This window comes from Parasteatoda tepidariorum, chromosome 6 (assembly GCF_982258835.1).
Source record: "Parasteatoda tepidariorum strain Cologne lab strain chromosome 6, Ptep-v5.0, whole genome shotgun sequence".
In the NCBI taxonomy this organism is placed as follows: Eukaryota; Metazoa; Arthropoda; class Arachnida; order Araneae; family Theridiidae; genus Parasteatoda; species Parasteatoda tepidariorum.
Genome location: NC_141760.1, coordinates 48,109,505 through 48,125,846, shown reverse-complemented (window position 1 = coordinate 48,125,846; position 16,342 = coordinate 48,109,505). Strand labels below are relative to the sequence as shown.

Genomic DNA, 16,342 nt, shown 5'->3' with positions numbered 1-16,342 from the left:
TTTCCATTTTTATTTGTTTAAATTTTTAAAATTATCTATCAAATTCTAAACTTTTACTTTCTCAAATTTCGCACTGTTGAAATCATAACATTTTAAAATATCAATGCAGAATCGTGGACCAAAATGCCTTTAAAATTATAACATCGTATTAATTATCATTGATTTTGCACAGCCTTTCATAGTTAAGTACTACAAACCGAAAAGAAAGCTTAAATCATTTCTTTATTATTATTTATTTTATTTGAGAAACTTCGTGCTCTGAACCCCCTTAATATTTTTTTTAAATAATGTGACTAGATTTTTATTTTTATGTTTTAATATTTTAAGAAATATCAATAAAAAAGTTAAAGAGCATAATTAACAAATTCTTATTTTGACTATTATAGTTTTTTATTTTATTTATTACTTTAATCTAATAACGAATTAAAATATAAGATATATTAAATACTTTTCTATTTTTAAGAAATCAATTTAATTGAGTACAATAAAAATACATTTAAACCAAAATTATCTACCCGAATACCCGCTGCTGGTTTCTCTTATGTGTTTATCTTGAATTGTTTTTGTTATTCAATACATTATTATGTGTTTTCAACTTCAACTAAATCCTGGTTTCCCTTATAACGAGCTTCTTCATAATCTGTTACAAGAATTCTCAACCATACATGCAATTTTTTACACAATTTGCAGCACTCATGTATTAATTGATTATGTACAATGATATAATATCCTTTTAAGAAAAATTAAAAACAAAAATATTCCTTTTAAATGTTGAAAATTCAAGGTTCAAAATTTTTTAGGCTGATTTCTTATGTTACTATAGCATTTACTACTAAAGTAATTACTTGCTAGACAAAGGAACTTTTTCTTTGAATTTCGTATATTCCATTAAAGAAACAGACATTTAGTTTTAACAAACCTTTTTTTTTTTCCTTTATTTTAGTTCAAGCTTAATAGCTTTTGCCTTCAACTCATCGAAATAATGTTGATATAAAGCATATTAAAATAAAACATATTGAAGTAAAATATATTGAAGTAAAATATATTGAAATAAAATTGTTGATATAAAACATGTTGACATATAATATTTGTTGATACAAATTGTATTGAAATGGCCTAGATGTAAAACATTGAAATGGAGCATAGTTACAAATTTTCTTCATAGTTAAAACTCCTATTAAATCTAAATGAGCATGAACAAATATTGCTATTTAAAAAAGTTAAAATAATAACCGTAAATAGTATTTTTCTAAGACGAACGTTGTGTAAAGTTGAATTTTTGAAATTTACTAGTTTTTGAAGTCTTAAAAGCATACTTTAAAGGAAGTTTTTAAAAGTTAAATAAGTATACTATCAGTAAAGCACATACCGATTTATTTATTATCCGTTTAATCAAATTGTTAAATATATTGCAGATTTGTTGATATTGCTACATTTTTCAATGGCTAATACAACGTAAAAATGTTACTATACACGTATTTAAACAAAATTTATTTTATTTTCAAAATTTTTTGCCTTTATATAATGTATTTCCTTTGAACTACTAAATTATACTAACATTCCATAATCTAAATATCATGCAAATTTTAACGTGACCACTGTTTCTAATACAATGATAATATTTTCAACACTTTAAAAAGAAATGTATTAAAATAGAACATTCGGTTACATCTTTAAACTAATTACGTTTACAGATGAAAGCAATTTATAGTTGTAAAATTACACTTAATTGCTAACAATATGGTTGAAGATTCTTGTATAAGATGTTTTAATATATGCACTGAACAGTACCAGGAGTTTAGATGAATGTTATAAACATTATTGAAAAACAAAGCACTCACGTGATACAGGAGCGAAGAGTACGCCTGTACAGCAAGCCCTTAGCAGCAAACATTGTCTTCGATATATTTTAACAAAGAACTGTATTATGTAATTGGAGATAAACAAATATTGCTTATTAGCCTTACTATGCAATTCACCTGTGCCCTCAATTGTTTGTAATAAAATAAGTATTATTGTTGTAGGAAAGAAATTTAAAAAAAAATGTATAGTTATACTGGAGAGAGTACTGAGCACTTGTAGTATATTCCTTAGTGGGCCACCAAATGTAGCTACTATGCGTTGTTGTAGTAGATTGTGATGATATAGGCTTCCGTGTATAAAATTGTTGAAGGTATTTGAAAATGTGTGAAAGATCCTAAATTCATTCCTTTCCTACGTGAAAAAGTTGGTAGTAAAAAAAATATTAACCTAAACCTTAATGGGTAACATTTTGATGGTTATTTTTTTTATTTATTCAGTTAAAGAAAATTTTGAATTAATATAGTTCATTCATGTCTATGTAAAGTTAATATTATGTTATACAGAAATGGCAAAACCGTAATTTTTGAACACGCTTTGATTTTGATTATATCACCAATTACTTAGCGATTTAAATTTTTAGATAATAAACAACATATGCTTGTGCAGCATCTGTTTATGTTTAATTTTAAAACCAAAAATATTTTGACCGCTGTCGTTATTTAGCATTATTTGAAATGCATATAGATTTTTCATTAAATAGCTGTTTGTAAAAATCTTTCTGTGTTTTTATCTGAAATTTTAAATTTTATTCGTAATGACTCAAAAATAAAGTTATCTTAAAATTATTACTACATTTTGAATTGGAAAAAAAAGTTCCAGTAATTATTTTCCATTAATTAATAATTATTTTTAATCGTTGACGAAAATGATATATTTTTGTCAAACTTATAAAGATTATTTAAAGTAATTTTCTGAGTCTTAAAAATTTATTGATGCAAAATCAAATTAAGCTAGATCTTCAAAAAGACTAAAATCTGAATTTTTTTCCTTAAAAAACGTAAATTATGGAAATAAAATGATTTTATTATTAACAAACAATATTATGTACGATTGTGACTTCTTCTTCTTCTTTCGGAATTTATTTCAATAAAATTGAAAATTTCAAAAATGAAACATTATTATTATCGATCATAATTTTTTTTTTTAAATAAAATGTACTACTAAACATTAAATGCATCTTTACTAAATTACATTTCGGATAAAATCCCTTATTTTCGGGATTATTTTGAAGTTGTTCTTGACTTTAAGAAAACGTATCTTTCCATCTGAAAAATGTTTGCCCTTACTGATATAACCAATTAAATGAATATTTATGCCAAAATTTAATTCAATTCCATTTCATAAAACGTCTATTATTGGAATTTTAATTTAAAATAATAGAATAAACCACTACATATATGTTTGAAAGTGAGAAAAATGTAACATTCATATTGATTTCGATGCAAAAATCTAAAATCATATGTTTTTACTTAATTTAATTATTATTGCATATCTAAGTTAATTATTATTGCATTTGTCTCAACCGTTTGAAAGAAGCTGCTTGTAATTCATGCAATATTTTTCAATATTGCAATAATGACTTCATTCATGACAACACTTAAAGCATTTGTAAATAAAATCGACTAAAAAGCATCTTTCTTCGATTAAGCATGTTTAAGTTTTTATTCATGAATTAACAATATCTGCATATTTATTTTTTATCTTTGTGTAATTTCGTCAATTTACAACAATAGTTGAAGCATGTTTTTCTTACTTGCATGTATAACAAATCTATATGTTTCTATTTAACATTTATAAGATTCTGTCATTTTTTGTATTCTTATTATAATTCATTCATTTGTCATTCATAATGTCCTTTTGTGTATTCTTATTATAAATGGTTTATACTTATCTTTAACTTTAAATAATATCTGCACCAGATACAAAATTACATAATACACCTCCATGAGCTTACATCCATCTTGATTGAAAAAACGTAAATATAAATGAATAAAATCGAATATGTTTTGAAATTATTCTATAATTTAAGTTGTTATAATTTTGAACTCATAATTAGCTACTGTTGCAGTATTTAGAAGTAAACATTATCACATAAAAAAATTTAATTTTTGAAAATCAAAAGTTTTTTTTAAATCAAATCTAATTTAAATTTTCTCTTTCTTTTTTTTTCAAGATCTTTGAATGAAACTTTGGTTAAATATTTTTGTTTATCCACAATCCATGAAAATATTAATGAAAAAAAATAATCAATTACATTAGAACTAAATTTATGTTCTATTAGTTACTGATCATATCTATTTTGTTTTATTTTAATAAAAATAATATAATCATGAGTACTTTAAGTGCTAAAATTTCCAAGTTATTTTAAGCAACTTTTTTTATTCGCTCGTAAACACCAATAATTGAAACAATAGATAAATTTAAGTTGCCTAATTTTGAAAAACCTTTTAAGCTATTTCTTCTTAGAATATTTTTAAAGTTTCTGTTTCATACATAAATAGACAAAAATGCTCATATGATATTTTCTTCTTAATCAGGTTTTATTTGTGGTTTTTCATAAAGGTATGTTATTTCCTGGAAAGAATGATTTATAAACTTTTATAACATGTTATTTTAGAAAATTGATTAATTGTTTGAAATAATTTATTTATACCTTCATCATTGCGTTTATTATGCTTTTATTTTCCCTTATATGTGGACAATACATAAACTTAAAATAGTTTTCGACTAAAATTGCCACAAAGAAAGTAGCAAAACTAAAAATTCAACCAAGACTCAAAAAGTGACTGGAAAAGCCAAAAACAAGATTTGATTTTTTCAAAATGCAAAATATCTGGCGATATTTGGGAAGCAGAATATTAAATGTAAATTATTTGAACAAAACAAAAACCAAACACAAACTAACAACTGACCTGATTGTACTAAAATATTAATATTTAATTTTAAATGATTTTACACTTGTTTTTCTTTCAAATTCGTTTATACAACATGTTTTTTTTCTCATTTTACTGTAAGCTAATAAGAATCAACTCTTAATTTATATTAAAACAGTTTAATAAACGCAATAATGTAGAAAATGAAACATTTGATTTCGTATGACAAATGCTATGAATGTGTACTTTTTATTCGATTGTATTGAGATGAAAGATGCTTGCAAGCTGTGATGATTTTACATAGCAAACTGTATTTAAAACATATAAAAAAAAGCAATTAGTCTTGATAATCAGAGTATTTGATACTATAGCGCTGTAATTTGTTAGTGTGTTCCTTGGCCGTTCCTTTTGCATAAAAAAAAATTGATTTGCCATGCGCAATCAAATATATTCTATACCCTCCTTTTGGGAGCACTTTTTCATATGCACAGCACTCACTTTATTGTACAAGTTCACTGTATGTTTAACGTTGTACTCTTTTTGCAATATAAGTAGTACTATGCACTTGTACGGAAGCTTGTTTTTTCGCTGGGTTGCTTTCCTCGCAACTATTAGAAAACATTTTATTAAAGTGCTCCAAATCTAATGAACTGTTTTCATCGAAAACTTACTTCAGATCTCAACAGCTTAAAGGGTAAAGAAACTTGCAAATTATGTATAAGTTCCCAATTTCGTGAGTGATTATTTGAAACATAAAGATGAAACATAAAAATAGCTTTACTATGCATTTGATATTTCATTTGTACATTCATATGCATTTGATTTTCATATTAAGCTTTGATATCTTCATAATGATTTTTACCTACGTTTATTTTTTAATTTTTAAAATATTTTGTATGTAATTTAAGTACATTATTTTGTATAATATTTTGTATATTATATGCTTTTTAGTTTATAATTTATTTATAGTTTAGTTTATACTTTATTTATTTTATTATATGTTTAGTTTAATAGCATAATTTATTACATAATTTGTGCAAATTATTTCTGTTAGTATTTATCCGTGCATATCTTGAAAACTAACATTCGAATAAAATTTCTAAAGAGCATTCGTTCTTAAAAAGAAAATTTTCTTCTGCTCGAAAAGAACATTGTATTGAAATATTAATATTTAATTTTAAATTAATTTAGTTTAATAACATAATTTATTATATAATTTATGCATTTTATTTCTGTTAGTATTTATCCGTGCATATCTTGAAAACAAACATTCAAACATTCTAAGGAATATTTGTTCTTAAAAAGAACATTGTACTGAAATATTAATATTTAATTTTAAATGATTTCAGTTTAATAACATAATTTATTATATAATTTGCGCAAATTATTTCTGTTAGTATTTATCCGTGCATATCTTGACAACAAACATTCGAATAAAATTTCTAAAAAATATTTGTTCTTAAAAAGAACATTGTCTTCTGTTTGCAATTACAACTTTAGGCAATTGAACAATTCAAAACCAAAATTTGAATTAATTATTTGATCCAATGCTGGCTAGTGGATTACTAAAGCAGTCTTATTGCATTTGTGATTTAGAAAAATTAACTTGACAAACTTGAAAATCTTTTCGTATACTTCACATTCCAAAAAAACAATAAAAATCTCTTAACTGATATTTTTGTTTCATGTCAGCGTAAATAATTTTTCTAAACAAAAACCTGCTGCTATAGAGAATAATTCCAGCTTAGAAACTACATCAAGCATATAATATTAAAATTAAAACATATTTTTAAGGCATAATACGGATGGATAACTTTAATAAATCAGATATTATAATATAATACACAAATTCAAAATATAATAAAATAAACTCATAACAATATTGTTTAAAATAAGAAAATTTTATATATTTTATAAATATATAATTTTATATATAATGCATATATAATTATACATTTTATATTATTTTACATTTGTAAAAAAGGAACAATTAAGTTGTATGATGCAACAATTAAGTTGTTCTATTTAGCAATCTATAAACTGTATTAAAAGTTCCTTTGTACGAACAATGCATAAATAATTAAGCACATTTAGCGTTTTTATTTACTCAGTACCCCATATTATTTTTTTAAAAAATTGCAACGTAATTCATTTATGCCCTAGTTTTAATTTTGAATAAATATTTCGCTTTCTACTACTTTATACCAAAACTTAAAATCAGTCTAGACCACAACTTTTTCTGATACCAATGGTAAAAGTAGTGCAATGTAAAAATTAAAAAGCAAAATAACATCCTTTTTATCCTTTTAAAGTTATCCATTCGTTTTTAAATGCGAAGAGTGTTTTAGATTATTAAATACTGTATAATTTTGTTTTCTCATTTCCAAAAAATTTATACATAATTTGCAGGAAACGCGGATTTTTCTTAAAAAATAAAAAATGTTTTTAATTTTTTCATCACTAATATTATTACTAAAGTACATCATATTTGTTGTAAAAGCTGTTTCTTAATTTCGAAGTTTTTGCTGTACGAGGAAAGAACCAAGCTGCTGAGTCAGAGTACAACGCGAGTGTGGAAAACTAATTATATTTTAAAAGTTGTAAAAGCTGCCTATAATTTTTTGAGTGGTGCTACTGTCAATTTGCAGCATTAGTACGACAAACGTTTTGGCAATCTTGAAATTTTGCTAACCGTTAATACGTTTATTTCAGTTCACTTTGCAATACTCATTCACTAAATATTATCGTCTGCACAACTGCACTCTGTGGCTAACGATTGTTTTGAGACTTGCTTCCGTCTCTAATGATTGCTATTTTTGTAATGTTGCGGCAAATACGAGTTTTACGACAAAAGTGAATGAAAGGGGTGCATGTTGTGATTCGTCAAGTATTGTTTTCTAATTTGAAAACGAAGTATTAATTATTTTTTTGAATTTGGAAATGATGTGGAAGCGAACTCATTTGTACTCAAAGATTCGTATCAATAACTGAAAGAAAGACAGCTTCTATCGCTGAGTTCTCCAATGTAATTATAATTTTTTTAAAGCAAATCAGTTGCAAAAATTTTAGCTTGAAAATTTCCATTGCGCTTTTGCTTAGTTTCGCAAAATCATCACAAAGCTCTTCAGGGTAAGTGAAAAGCCTGGCCTTTTTCAAGATTGCCAAAATTATTGGAAAATTTTATTACTATTTACACCAAAGAGCTGAATGTAGCAAAAGATGGAATGTTATTTTTGCAGCCTGGAACGAGCAAGCTGAATTAATAAAAACTATTATTTACTGCATTTGTTTGTCTCATTCTTTTATACCAAAATCACCGAAGGATTTATTAAAGATTAAAAGCGTTTGCAAAGTGGAATTTAATTAACAAATAGGAAAAACATAATAAATAAAAAGTTCAAAATATCAAATTCAGAACTACGAACTTCACAAAATGTTAAAAAGCAATAAAATGAAAATGTAAGGAAAAGACAATACTTTAAGCACTTTTTTGAGTATTTAAAACATAAAAAGCAAAAACATTAGAATTTTACACAATTCACGGTGCTTAAAGCAATTACTGGGCTGTTATAGTAAAGGACTAAGATTTTACCTCTAGTGGTTATCCACCCTCTTCAGATCAATGGATGCCTATTAGTCTGGAGGAAAAAGTGGCCGATTGCCATAACCTTCATGACACCTTTAACCGAGAACTAGATGTTGAAAGAGCGCATTATTTTAATTTCAGTAAAAATGCTTCACAAAAAGGGGAGAGGTCCAGTCCGAGATCGTTAGTAGAAAGAATATTACAAACTTAGTATATAAAAATCTGTTTGGTAGAGTTATTAAGCATGAAATATGCAGAATTAGTAAGTACAAAACATTTTATAGCATTAAATATCGTAATCAAAAAATATTAATCTCGAACAATGTGAAAGACTTGGATGGACAAAGCAGCGGTGAGCAATGTCATCCGTACAGGGATCTGAAGAAAATTTTCCTTCCTCTTTAGATCAATGTCTAAATTGTGCACGTCGCCTCAGAAACGAGTGCACCTGCCATATATTCGGAGAGCTCTGAGTTAAGTCGTGCTTTCAACTTTGAGGCTCTGTTGTTAAAGGTTTCTTCCCGACTTCGGGCGCTCTTTCCCGAATTAACTCACAAGGCTAATGGCATTTCGAGCTTGGCTTGTTCAGGCTTTATTAGAAATAACAGTACAACATCAAAAATAATTATTATTTAACGTAAAAAACTGAAATAAAAAAAAATCATTAATTCCTCCTTAAATGAACATACTTACACGACAAAATATGCATAATATAATTTTTTTAAACTTATTAATTTTTAAAAAAAATTTAATCTTTATTAAAACATTGACTTTTTTTAAAAATAGGCGCCTTTCAAATTAATAAAAAAACACATTAGTTAAGTTTCTTATCTATAAAATTTATTTGATTTTTAAAAAAGTGTAATGTGAATTGAGATAGAATATGTTTCGTATACCGAATGAGATAAGCTGTCAATTTATTGCCAACTTCTTTTGCATAACATTAGATATCTGCAGTTTCTTTGTAAAAGGACAAGCCAAGATCCAAAAGACAAACGAAGCCAAAAACAAACTTCTGAATCCATACATTGAAAGGTAAAGAATTGTGAAACTTCTTTGAAATTCTCGCTGAATGATCGTATCTAGTATGAAATACAGTGGGCATCGGATGATCTCCAATATTGGTGCGGAAGAGCTGAAAAAAAAGTAAAAATTAAATTACTACCATTAATTGTGAAAACACGTGTATAAATAGTGTGGAAATCTTAAAATTTAATATGATCGTGTCTTTAATATTCAATTTAAAATGTTTTCAAAATAATATGTAATGGAAATTTGCCACCGGATCTCACAATTAAAACGTATGCACTGTTAAAAAATTAGTTTTCAGGCATTTTTATGAACTACATACAACTTGACTTTTAGTTCAAAATTAAGATTCATCGACAGTTATTTTTCACAGATTTCTTAAATTAAATGGATTGTTAAGGATAACTTATATGTTTCAATTAAAGTATGAAAGACTCTATATAACTGGATATAAATTAGATTAGAAGTTAGTTATCAATTTTCTTGCTCACAATTAAAATAATATATATAAATTTCATATAAAATTATTAATATGTAATGTTTCTTTACATTTTTAAACTGCTTCGCCGCCAGTTTCATTTGAAACTCCTACACAGAGAAAAAAATTCTGATAAAATTACAGGACTGTATTGTAATGACATTTCTGTTTGAAAAAACCATTATTCTGGAAATAAAAACCAAAATATAAGCTATTTTAAGCCCTTCATCTGGTAATTTTTTCGTTCATAAAGTAATGGTTAACCAGGAATTCTCTTTTTTAAAATTATTGTTCTTATGACTAATCATTTAGTAAAAAATACAAAACTTAAAAGTTAATCTAAGCGAATAAATGATTTTTATAGCATACTCTAAGGTATCATGATAAAATTATCAAATTTTATCATATAATATAAAATTATATTTTATTGCTAATTTTATCAAAATTATTGCCAAAGCACTTTGGTAAAACTCACCAAACTTTTTGGTGCTGCCATGTATCTAAAAACACGGCAAATTTACCGTATTCTAGTAGTTTTGCCCGTACATTTTTTTCCCGGTGTATATTTTAACATTTCATTCAGCAGACAAAGTTTTACTTAAATTTGCAGAAACACCAATCCGTTCAATCTATCGGAAAACTTTTTTTATTTTTCTTGATGTAAGTTTAGCAGAAATAAGACTCTCTATGCTAAACTCACTATTAACATAACTATTTTCATATTTAATTATAGTTAAAAATAGATTATAATATCATAAGTGCAAAAGCAGATACGTCATCTAAAACGAAAACAATCTTACATACTCAAGAAAAGTTCAGAAATCTGAACGTAGTTTAGAAAGTTACGACATACAGGTTTCTTGGCTGAGAACCAAATTTTACCGGAAAAAAATTTAATAAAAGATTGCTTTAACAAATATCCTTAACTGGCGGAATCTCAAAATTATAGATATTCATTTTTTTCTTGCTTTCAAAATTTATCGTAGCTATTCACTCGTATTATATGCCCCATTACTGTTACATATTTTATGTAATGATCAGCTTTTAAAAATTATAATAGCTATGCTTCGTACTTTTAAGAAGTTATTTGCAATATGCCAAAAAACAACTAATTTTCTGATAAAATATTGGGAGTTTCTTTTCGAAATTGTTTCTACCAGAAAGTTTTGCTAACAAACTAAGAATAAAGTTGTTTTTTTTATTTATAGTGATGTATCAGGATATGATTATGATGAAGAATAAGAAAGCGAGACTTGTTCGAAACTTAGACAGATGTAGTAATTTATTCCTTATCATTTTCCTAGTCTGGACAATTTTGAAGCTGGTTTTCATAGTTCCTCTTAGTTATAGTGCCTATAAGTAGCTAAATTAAATAATATTTTATACTATATCTGAAGGAAAAAAACAAAGGAAAGGAGAATGGTAGATATCTGAGGTATTTAAAGGGTAGTGCTACTCGGATTTACATGAGAGAAAAAAATTCTCATGTGTGGTGTGTTAATAACCTTACAATTCTATAAAATATAATTATGATTCTAAATTCCATAAATTATAATTCTAAAACAAGACTAAAATACTTTTTTCATGTTTAAGTAAGAGCATTTACGGAATTTAAACACATACTAAAATAATACTACCTCAAATTTCACTTTCGTCATATCAATATGAAATCAAATATATTTGCTTAAACTCTTCTATTGATAAAGTTTATTGATAGCAATGTTAAATTTTTCTTTTGTGCAGATAGATAATAAATATTTTTTTTTTATTTACAAAAAAATAAAATGTATGTTTTCATTAGTATTGGTATTTGTAACAAAAAACTACAGGCCAATTTATATTCCTCTTGTTTATACAGTTTTCTTTACCTATATGTAAACTTTAAATCTTATCACAAAGAATGTATTTTCATTCTTAACAAGTCATTTGTTTTTTGCTTGTTTCTTTGATTCAATTTTATTATAAACAACGCCAAGTGGGACAAAAAATAAATTTTTGTAGTGAGAAAAATCAAACTATTGAAGCAAATTCAAACTTAATTTTAAATAATGTTTTCCTAATAAATCATCTAAGAAATATTGAATTTTATTTTGATACTTATTGTACGAAAATAGCAATGAAATTGGAATGCAATTGAATTTTCAAAAAATTTTAATCCTAGTTAAATTTACTATATTAATATAATCAATTGACTTGCATAAATGTAATGGAAATATATAACTTTTTGCATCTTTCAACCCTTTGATCATATCTTTTGGTAGAACTGAAAAAAACACTTACGTGCCGGCATGTAGGAAGAGGTAAATTACATATATTTCATGTATATAATTAAAACGAAAATTAAGCTACGGAGCTTTTCGGAATCGGCTATATTAAACTCTTACATTTTAGACAATTTTAGAATATTTCATGTATCGTAGACCAAATTATTGATAAATTTTAAGATTTATTATAAAAATGATTGTAAAGCAGCAGTAACTCAGGGAAAAGAGAGGTCTTCTCCCAATGAGGTAGCCCGGGTTCGAATTCCAGCGGGGGCTGTTTAATACGAATTCTACTCCTGAAGTGCAAAAACCACAATACTGATGTAAAGTATCCTCAGTGGTAAGCGGATCATGGATTAAAATCCCTTTTCCATCGGGTTAACCACGGGAGGTTTTCATGGTTTCCCTCTCCATATAACACATATGCGGGTGAGCACAATCAAGAAGTTATCCACGAATTTTTGTTTGTCCTAATCCGTGAATGAGTTCTCTTATTTTCCGGGTTAGGTACAAAATTGCAAGGTTATGGAGGAGGCAGAATTAAGTCGGTTATGAAATAAAATTTTTAAAAAGAAGGTTATAATATGGAATCCAAGCCCGCATATTAGAATCTAAATTTTTAAGGATTTCCAATTTACAAGTTTGAAACTTGGGTGAAAGGAATAGCAATCTCTTCTAATATCTTAAGTGATAATCTGTTCCACTGTACATCGTGTATTGTCCTACTATCGAAAGAAGACAGTTGATTTCTAAATCATACTACGAATCTATTAGTTCATATAGGGGTTACGTATTATTAAAGTATATGATAGATTGAACTCACAGAAGACCAGTTACCGTTGCTGGACTAAACAATCAGGTTTCATATGATTCACTTTAAAATATGTCTATGCAATCCTTTTTCTCACCCTAATGATCAGTGACTATTCTATTCAAAGTGTTAATATCAAAAATAGAATCATAAATTATAAATTGCGTTTAGGGACTTAATATAATTCAAAGCATTCTCTTTCAAGTTATAATTTTGTGAAAATTAAATTAGTTTAAATATCTCACAATCATTTTGGATACTGCACTCTGAAAAAAAAATTATGGTCAAAACTGTCGGAATACGGTAAAATTTACAGTGTTTCTGGCTCTAAGGGAAAACTGAAAATCTCGGTAATTTTTCCAAAGCGCTTTAGCAATGATTTTGGTATTTAATAAATAATAAAAATATAATAGAGTCTCATAATATGTGATAAAATTTGGTAAATGTGATGAAATTTGTTAATTTTATCATGATACCTTGGAGCATGGAATAAGAACTATTTACTCGGTAAAATTTACTTTTCAGTTTTGTAGTGTTTAGTGTATGTATGGTAATAAGAACTAACATTTTGAAAACCAAAATTTACAGTAAACCATTATTATATGTACAGAAATACCGTATATTTTGAATTTATAATCGGAATTATGTTTTTTTTATGTTTTATTTTTTTCGTTTTATTTTTTTACTACTTAATACGGCAATTTAAACAGAATTTTTTCCTCTTCAACCGATTAAAATTTATCGATTAAGCGATTAAGTTTATTTTCTCATTCATTTACAGTGAAATATCATCAAAGCTTTGATTATTTGCTAAGAAAACTTTTTGAAAAATGTACGCAATCAAAATATTAGAAATGTTCTTGAAACTAAAATAGAGAAACACATGACCAAAATAATAAAATTTCTAATCAAGATATTTCTGACATGAGTAAGATAATAGCTTTTTACAAGAATTTGAACATTCTTAGTTCTCCGATAAGGGAAAAACAGAAGATAGATAGAATATGTAACTACATTGTTAACATCCATTTAATGTCTTTATGTCATTAGTTTGTTTAAACAACAAAAGTTTGCTCACTTAACTCTTATATCCGAATTTATTTTTCTGAATAGTTCAGAAAAATAAATTCGAGTAGATAAATTCTGAATAGAACAATCACAGATTAATCAATATTATGTTTCGCATTTTAAAGCATAGTTTATAAACTTGAAAAGAAAAAAAATTCAAAACTAGCTCGAACTTTTCAAACATTTTTCTGGAAACACAAAAGATTAATATTTTAACTTGAATTAAAGTTTAATGAGCTTCCCCGATTCAACGCATGTACTAAATTTAATGTACTTACTGTCTTCTAATTTTAAATCTAAAACTAAACAGCTTAAATTATAGATAATTAGGAATCATTGATCGAGGAGGTCTTTGAGAATCAAAATGATATGATGTTTGTACGTAAGCCTTTAATTTTTCTTTTGCGAGATAAAATATTGAAGAGAAGAGTAAGGGTTGGCAAAACACCTCATGCAATTTAATACATGGCTATTTGGTGGATTACTGTAGTAATAAGTAGGAAAATTTTATCGAAGTACATTCGAAAAAAAAGTGCTGCACTTGTGTAATCGCTTAAAGAATAATACGCTAGTATCTACCACAGCCAATCAAGATTCGAATTCCGGTAAAAAAAATCTTAGATTATATTATGCTACCAACGTACATCGAGCACAGTACTAATGACAGTTATCTCAAGTGAATCAACCTATTTTTTTTTTTATTTTACAACCGCTGTTTCCGACTCCAATGAGTGTTACGCTCGATCATGAGTGTGTACTACAATTGTTGAATGGTTATTTGCCTTGCAATGCTTGTACACATAAAATTTCATAATATCGGTGCAGTAGTTCTATAGATAATAGACCAAGTCAACAAGTTTTCTTAATTTCTTACACCAGTGTATTTGAATGTTAACGTTGTGCTAAAGCTACATCTGTAAAAAATTCCGGATCAAGTAAAGGATTAAAGTACATTTTGGGTTCATCATCCGTAAAATCCATTTTTACAGAAAAATATTATACCATAATTTTTAAAGTAATGTTCATAAGTAATTTTTCAGTAATTTCACAGTGTAAAAATTTGAGTATATCAGATTTTCTGCACTGTAACATGCATCATTTATCTTATATTAGGAATTTAAAATCATATATATAAATATATATATATATATATAAGCTTATAATATTATGATAACAAATTGTTTCTATTCTTATTTTTCGTATTTAAATATAAACTAAGGAAATCATCTCTCTTAAAATGTTTTAATGTATTTCAAAGTTAATAATATTACAATTTTTAATATCTTTTTTCACAAAGTGTAATATTTCTCTTAATGAAAATAAAGTGTCAGATTATGAAAAAAATTTAAAAAGAATATTATGATTTAATTAACTATTAATAATTTAATTTTATTCGTATGGTAGGTATTCATTTCAAAAACCAATAAAAAAAATTTTATACGACGAACAATATATCGTAAGAAATAAAAACAAACAGAATAGAGAAAAAAAATATCTAACTTCCCCCCATTCTCTGATAATTTGAATGTTGGACAAATATTTGCAGTTTCGTTTACTCTAATTAACCTTCAACTTTTATTATTTGCTAAATTGGGTAAGAAAAACTAGATCCGAAACTGATAAAGTAATAAATAACTATCACATTTTACTGTAAGTATACTTTTTCCCGAAAACTATTTTTACTTTGAAGTTAAAAGATAAGTAAGTTATTAACTATTAAGTCAGTTATTAATTATTAGATAAGTTATTATTTTTAAGCAATCCCTAAATTTAAAGCTATCAAAAATAACAAAAACAACCCATAAATAAAACCATGTCTGGTATATATATATATATATATATATATATATATATATATATATATATATATATATATATATATATATATATATATATATATATATATATATATATATATATATATATATATATATATACACACGCAACTTTAAATACAAGGAGATGAAAGCGATCAGATGAAACAAAGAAAAATTAATGAGGCAAAACCGTGTCCCAAAACTATTAGAATACAAACAAATCTGTGACGGTATGTCGATTTCGATTTTAATATTTTATTTGTTCTCACAGCATCGCCTCACGAGCAACTTTTAGTGGAAGGTCACCAGGTTGAAATTTCCCAAATATTATGCACACAAAAGCTTTATGTGGAAAAGTCAAGGTCTCGTTCGGCATTAAATAAACATGCAAAGTTACTAGATTATTCACCACCGTAAAGCACTCTTAGACAGTAAAATTATTTAGTTTTAACCACATGACTTTCATTTCTTGATTTATTTTTCTTGAATAACTTTGAGTGTTTCGAAAGAATTCCGAAGAAATCTATAAACAAAATTTCAATCAAAATACTGA

At 26.1% G+C, this 16,342-nt stretch overlaps 1 protein-coding gene across 1 annotated transcript in view; it reads right to left on the bottom strand.

Moving 5' to 3' along the window:
• Window positions 1-9,222: 9,222 nt before the first annotated feature.
• LOC107445122 (alkylglycerol monooxygenase) overlaps window positions 9,223-16,342 on the bottom strand; it is a 39,181-nt gene continuing 32,061 nt past the window's right edge. The window contains exon 11 of the mRNA XM_087165817.1: window positions 9,223-9,457. Within this exon, the coding sequence (XP_087021943.1) occupies window positions 9,235-9,457 (223 nt within the window). The 3' untranslated portion in view covers window positions 9,223-9,234. The remainder of the gene's footprint in view (window positions 9,458-16,342) is intronic.